General features: G+C 40.7%; 1 protein-coding gene across 1 annotated transcript in view; it reads right to left on the bottom strand.

Annotated features, from left to right (window-relative positions):
* Positions 1-7,449, bottom strand: part of DPY19L3 (dpy-19 like C-mannosyltransferase 3) — a 66,853-nt gene that overhangs the window by 34,446 nt on the left and 24,958 nt on the right. The window contains exons 4-5 of the mRNA XM_029924256.1: positions 2,249-2,370; positions 1,128-1,273 (exon numbers count right to left, since the gene is read on the bottom strand). Of these exons, the coding sequence (XP_029780116.1) occupies positions 1,128-1,273; positions 2,249-2,370 (268 nt within the window). The remainder of the gene's footprint in view (positions 1-1,127; positions 1,274-2,248; positions 2,371-7,449) is intronic.

Raw genomic sequence — 7,449 nt, 5'->3', positions numbered from 1 at the left:
CTGCTATGTATTAAATACTGCATGGTTTGCCCAGGCTAAGATGAAACCACATCATGAATCAATAAGCATTTTGCATTTTCTTTCATTATCTACTCAAAGTCATGCCTACTGCGCCTCTAAACATTTCTGTCACTGGTAATAATTTTTGAAAGCTTCTTGACCCTCTGGAACGTAAACTGCCAGAGGGCAAGCACATCAGAGTTTTCACCTTTGTATACCCAGTACCAAAGCCTCATCTCCACACGTACTGGGCATTCAATACCTGTCTTTTATTTACTTTAATAGAACTACAAATTTGACTTTCATTTAGTCGTAGCAGGAGGGTTAACAAAGTTAACATGTTATGAGGCAGTTTACTCTGGGTGTTTTCATACCCTGCATTTGAATTCTGACTGAGACTTAGCTGGGTGTGTGTGTGTGTGTGTGTGTGTGTGTGTGTGTGTGTGTGGGTGGGTAAAACTTAATCTTTTAAGCTTTAATTTTCTCATTGCTAAAATGGTGATAATAGTATCTACCCTATAAGGTTGTTAATATATATGAAGCATTTTGTAAAGTGGTTGGCATACAGTAAGCACTCAATAAGGTTATAATAAAAAGTAATTTACTTAGGATTATAAAATAAAATCAATATTAGAACTTATGCTCAAGTTTTAAGACTCATACTGAATATTGGTGTTGCTACTATAGATCAGGCAATAAATCAATATATCTTGACTATTTGTCTTAAATGCTATTTTGTGCTCTAGTATATAGAATAATAGATATTAACTATTAACTATCCTTTGTTAATTTTCAGCAACACACAGCCCTATTAAGGTTAATAGTAAACATGTCATTAAATGTCTTTAAGATATGAGATATGTGGCCAGAGAAATACTGATGACACATCAAACTGTAACAGAACTGGAATTATCACAGTGATTCTCTTGACCTGTATTTCAGGAAATATACATAAGCTGGACTTTCTACCTTGCTAAGTAAGACAAATACACACCACTACATAAACCGAAGAGAAAATATTCCCATATAAACCAATGTGGCAGAACAATTTCCTTTGAACTGGAAATGAAGTAACTTCGTTTTAACTTCATCTTTGAAAGGGAGACGGGAAAACGAACTCCACTCACCTGTTCGTGACGTACCAGAAAGCTGCCAGCAGCCCTGACAGCCAGGTGCCACTAAGCAGCCAGCTGGTTATGTAAAGCGCTGTGACATAGATCGCCTGGAGTCCAAACAAGGTGTAAATATAAAAATAAACCGGCTCTAAGTATTTCTGTAGAAAGGAACAATGAGAAATGTTTATTACAGAAGCTGTAAACCTTTTCATTGTCCTTTCTTAAACCATGACAGTAGAGGGGTACCTGGCTGGCTCAGTCAGTAGAGCATGTGACTTTTTCAAGATATTTTTTATTTATTTGTTTGTTTGTTTATTTATTTATTTATTTATTTATTTAGGAGAGAGAGAGAAAGAAAGAGAGAGAGAGGGAGAGAGAGAGGGAGAATCCCAAGCGGGCCCCGTGATGTAAGCGCCGGAGCCCGACGTGGGGTTCGCGCTCACGAACTGTGAGATCATGACTTGAGACAGAATCGAGAGTTGGCTGCTTCACCGACCGAGCCTCCCAGGTGCCCCAGAGCATGCTGACTCTTCATCACGGTCACGAGTTTAAGCCCCAAATTGGGTGTGGAGCCTACTTAAAAAAATTTAGAAACTATATGACAGTGGAAATGTAATATTTGGAATCTTGGTGTTAATTACAAGCACTAAGCATACTTCAGTCCTTTCTGCGCCAAAGTGTGTCGGCGGCCTTTCCCCTCCCAGCAGAGGAGAGGAGGGAAGGGAGCCCTCGAGGGCTCTGGCTTTACTCTTTAGACCAAGTTCACATCCACCTTTGCCCAATATCGCCTCACCCACACAGAGTGGTCACTGCGATATGCTAATGTCCAATTGTTTAATTTCAAAGATAACTGAGGAATGATTACATGTGTCTAAGTGAAAATATGTATCAGCCTCTAGACTGTACACATATATGATAAACCAGGAAGCATCTATTATGTACAAAATATCTCATAAAAACATAAATAAAAAGTTCACAACATAGCTGGAGAATATTAGGATACTATTGCTTTTTTTTTTTTTAACCAAGCCAGCTGAAGATCAGAATAACATATGTGAAAGTTTCAACTTAAAATAGCAGATTTTGACTTTCATGTGATATTAACAATTCAGTGTCACAGAATGTTAACATACCTGTATGGGTAGAACTCTATATAAAATACTGAGAAAAACTTCTTGGTAAATATTCATTCGTTGAAGAAGGTTAATTGTCCTCATAGACTCAGTTTTGTTATCATATATTAAGCCATGAAAACCTAAGGTTGATATTTGAAAGATCAGGAAAAAATAATTATAATGATAAATTATTCATTCATTTAAAACTATCCATAGATTCTTTAGTGTGAGCTAGAGAATGTGCGAGGCACTGGGGATATAATAGCAAAAAACAGTCCCACCCTCAAAGAGCTTACTGTACATCAGATGGACATTTACATGTTTACACAAACAGAGGTAAATTATAATTCTTGTGAGTACAATGGAAAAAACTCCCACATGTTCTTTTATAAAAATTTAGGCAAGAGGATTTTACATCCCCTGCTGTGCCCTCCTGCCATGAGACCTACAATACCTCTTTTGGGGGTGTAAGTAGCCTCCCCCACTTCCCTGAGAAGGGTTTGGCCATTTGACTTCATCTGACCAACGGCAGTGGGAGAATGTGACATCTTTTAATAAAGGATGATGCCTGTTTCCACCAGCACTGTGGCTATTTCCCTCTGTCATGACAACAGCCGGTTCCAAGTAGAGGCTGGATAATAAAAGCAAGAAATAAGCCTGTTGTTATAGAAATTCCATGGCTATATCGAGGTCATATGCCACTGTAACGAAACTAAGTAATTAATAGAAGGTATGAAGAGATAGTTCATGGAAGAAAATATGCATTCAGTCCTTAAACATACAAAAAGATGCTCAATCTTGCTCCTACTGTAAGTGCAAATGAAAACTACAGTGAGATACCATTTCTCACCTAACAGCTTGGAAAACAGGGGCACCTGGGTGGCTCAGTCATTTAAGCGTCTGACTCTTGATCTTGGCTCAGGTCCTGATCTCATGATTAGTGAGATCGAGCCCTGCGTCGGGCTCTGCTTGGGATTCTCTCTCTCCTGGTTCCCCTGCCCTCCCCGCTGGGCTCTTTAAAGAAGTCAGTGTGGTTCTCTCATACACTACAGTTGGAGAGGCAAATTTAGCACCACCTAGCAAAATTACATGTGCATTTATGTTTTGATCTGGGCTAGAAATCAGTACCAAAGACAGACTGGCAAAAAGAGAGAATGACACAGACCTCAGGTCATTCCTGCAGTGCCATCTTCAAAAGCAGAGGATCAGAAGCACCATATGTCCATCAGTAGGAGGTGTTTTGGACTGCACTGATCCAACTAAATTCCTATATTAAGGCCTGAACCCAGTGTGTATTTGGACAGGGTCTCTAAGGAGGTAATGAAGGTTAAGAGAGGACATAAAGGGCCATAATATGATAGGACTGATGTCCTCAAAAGGACAGACAGGAGAGAGCTATTCTGCTTTCTCCATGCACATGTACAGAGGAAAGGCCAAGTGAGGGCATGGCAAGAAGGTGGCCATCTGTCAACAAGCCAGGAAGGGAGGCTGTACCAGAAACCAACTCTGGCAGTACCTGGATCCTGGACTTCAGCCTTCAGGCCTGAGAGAAGACCAATTTGCGTTGTTTACGCCAGCCGGTCTGTTGCGGCAGTCCTGCCAGACTAGCACAGGAGTGCCTCAGACTGGTGTCTGTGTCCCCTCAGAATTCGTAAGTTGAAGCCCTAACCCCTAAGTGACGGTATTTGGAGTTGTGGCCTTAAAGAGGTATTTAGGTTTGGACAAGGTCATGACACTGGGGCCCTCGTGACAGGACTAGTGCCTTTTGGGGGAGAGAGACCAGAGAGCTTGCTTTCTATCTGTGTCTTCCATGGGAGGTGCAGCGAGAGGTGGCTAACTGCAAGCCAAGAAGAGACTCTTCACCAGGACCCGGATTGGAACTCTAACCTCAGACTGCCTGCTTCCAGAAATATAAGAAATTAATTTGTTTTTTGAGCCACCCAGTCTATGGTATTTTGTGATGGCAGCCTGAGCAGATGAAGACAAGAAAGCTACCTGAATAAACTATGGTTATCCACACAAATGGAGTACTATGCAACTGCAAAAAGGATAAGGAGTCTCTTTATATTCTACAGTATAGTTGTGGGGAGCGGCAAAGAGTCAGCTGCTTGGCCATTTGCTAGCCGGATACGTCACTCCCTGAGGGGAGGTGCAAAAATAGGCAGGGGAGCACCACTCCCAGTCAGAGGAGAAGCCAGAAGATCAAAGATCAACCGCCGGCAGGCAGGGTAGCATCAGCCCCTCAGGCGCTGTGCTAGAACACTTTAGTCTGGTTCCTCTTTTACTCCAGTCTTAATCCCTTGACCCTGTTTCCTAGCAACCGGCCTAGGTCAGCTGCCTTGTTTTCCCGCTTTGAAACCTTTATAAGATAGGGTGTTTTCTCAATAAAGAAGAGGCTTGATCGGATTCCGTGTGTTGTGACTTCACTCTGTGTGTCCCCTTTCCTGCCCTTTCTCTCCCTCCCTCAGGATCAAGAACCCACGAGGATTTTCCGCCCTGCTGGCCGGGGTGGGACACGACATATAGTGATCAAGATTCCTGGTAAATGAAAAAGCAAAAAAGGAGGACAGTGTATACAGTAATCGAGGGGGATATATGAATATGTAAAGTATTTGTTTCTATTATATTAAAAATACTGAGACTAGGGAAAGTACTGACAGTAGAAGAATTAAACAAAAGCCAAGAAGAACGGTCACCTGAAGAGTGAGGACGGAAACAAGATGGAGGGGGCGGGGACGGAAGGACACCTCCCTGAATCCTCCCTGTTTTACAGTTGACTCTGGACCATGTAAAATAAACTTTTTTTAGAAGTATAAAAAAATAAAAATAAAAAAATATTTTTCACAAAGCAATCCTTGAAAAAACAAAAGCAAGATAAAACAAACCTATTAAGTTGGTGGCTTGGTCACATGGAAAGAACTCTTTCCAATAGCTTGAAGATAAAGGAATGTGAAAAATATATATATATACACATATATAGACACATACACCTACTTGGTTTTATCCTAAGGACAAAAAGAACTACAAAGACAGCCTGAGTTGTTTTCAGGTAATCATATTATTATTATTATTTTTTTTAATGTTTTTTTTTTTTATTTAGTTTTGATACAGAGAGAGACAGAGCATGAGAGGGGGAGGGGTAGAGAGAGAAGGAGTCACAGAACCGGAAGCAGACTCCAGGCTCTGAGCTAGCTGTCAGCACAGAGCCCGACGCGGGGCTCGAACTCACGAATGTGAGATCTGACCTGAGCCGAAGTCGGAGACCCAACCAACTGAGCCACCCAGGCGCCCCTCAGGTAATCATATTAAAAGCAATATAATTACCGCTACACTGAACGTATTGTTGTGTGTGTGTGTGTGTATGCATATTGTGTGTATATGCACAGTTGTACACAACAGCTAAATGATTGTTAGTATTGTAAGAAAGAAAAAATTTCAATGTAAAGAAAAAGATACAAATATAAAATCAAAAATGTAAAAACCCTGTTATACTAACTTTATTATTTATGAAATTAACTATATTTTTCTTTCCTTTAAAAAAAATTTTTTTTTAAATGTCTTATTTATTTTTGATACAGAGAGAGACAGAGCATGAGAGGGGGAGGGGCAGAGAGAGAGGAGACACAGAACCGGAAGAAGGCTCCAGGCTCAGAGCTAGCTGTCAGCACAGAGCCTGACGCGGGGCTCGAACCCATGAACGTGAGATCTGACCTGAGCCGAAGTCGGAGGCTTAACCGACTGAGCCACCCAGGCACCCCTATATTTTTATTTTCTCTTAGGAAAAGAAATTCACATTTCCTACCTCTTCTCACTAAAAAGGACTAGAACTAAGGACCAATTTAGTGGTAAAAAATATCCCTACCATCCATCCAGATTGTGGGCTCTCAATAGCCACTAAAGAGAACTGGGCTCCTGGGAGAAATGGTGGATCCTAGGTCAGGGTAGGAAATACACAAAGTGGATCAGAAACGTCTTGTCATGCCAAAAAGCAAGGGAGTACTCAACGACTATTAGAATCATGTCAGAAAGACAGTAGCCAGTCTGAAGGGCATCCCATTGACCAAAGGTTGGACAATTTAAATAAGAAGAATAATGCAGAAAATTGAAACACATCAAAGATGTCAAAAACCCATGCTTTATGTTAAGATATAACAAGCAAAACCTTTAAGGGATGCAAGACTACAACTCATTCTGAAATACAGGGAAAGGAACAATCCAACCTTTCCTTTAGGAACTGAAATTCTGAGTTACCAAACAGTTGAGGAGAAATCATTGTTCTCTAGACATGAATTCCATCTGATAATCATGGAAGGAATTATAGAATTCAAATATTACGTCCTTATGAAGTTAACAGATGTAGGTAATGATCACCCATGGTGCTAACCCATTAGGGGAAAGGCTAAGTGAGAACTTAGTAACGGATCAGTATTAAAGAGACAGTGCACATTATGCGCCCCGATGCGGAAGTGTGCACCATGTGTCTGACAGAACCTAGACTTGAGCAAGCTTCCAGATCCAACTACCAACAGGAGATGCAAGCAACAGAGAATCATGAAATGACACCACAGGGCTCCAGCCATATCCAGAAAAGTGAAAAACGATCAGACAAATGGATCTGGGTTTTTAACAAAAAAATGTCAAGAAACAAAGGTGGAAAGAAACCTATAGATTAAAGGAAACAAGGAGACAGAGCAAATGATTGCAATGTATACTTTATTTGGATCTCAAAAACTATACTAAAAATCTGAAAGACAATCAGGAAAATGAGAACACTGACTGAATATTTGACAGTAAGAAATTTCCCAGTTGTGTTTAAGTGGGATAACGATAACGTGGTAATACTTATGAAAAAGGTTGACACCCTTTAGAGAAATATACTGACTTATTTACAAATAATATGATGTCTTGGGGTTTTTCCAGTATTATCCAGCCTGAAAATGGCGAGTGGAGAGGGATCAGGATTGGTCATGAGTTGGTAACTGTGGTAGCTGATTACAGACATATGGAAATCCATCAGAGGATTCTCTCTACCCTTTGATATGTTTGGAATCTTCTAGAAGGAAGATGGTGGATAGAGAGTAGACAAGCCTGAAAATGGGGGGTAAAGAGGGGACATGAGTTGCTAAGTGTGGTAGCTGGTGACAGACATGTGGAAATCCATCAGAGGATACTCTCTACCCTTTTATATGTTTGGAATTTTCTAGGAGGAAGATCTTAAC

This window comes from Suricata suricatta, chromosome 16 (assembly GCF_006229205.1).
Source record: "Suricata suricatta isolate VVHF042 chromosome 16, meerkat_22Aug2017_6uvM2_HiC, whole genome shotgun sequence".
NCBI lineage: Eukaryota > Metazoa > Chordata > Mammalia > Carnivora > Herpestidae > Suricata > Suricata suricatta.
The sequence above is the reverse complement of the archived record's forward strand: the minus strand, read 5'-3'. Positions and strand labels throughout refer to the sequence as shown.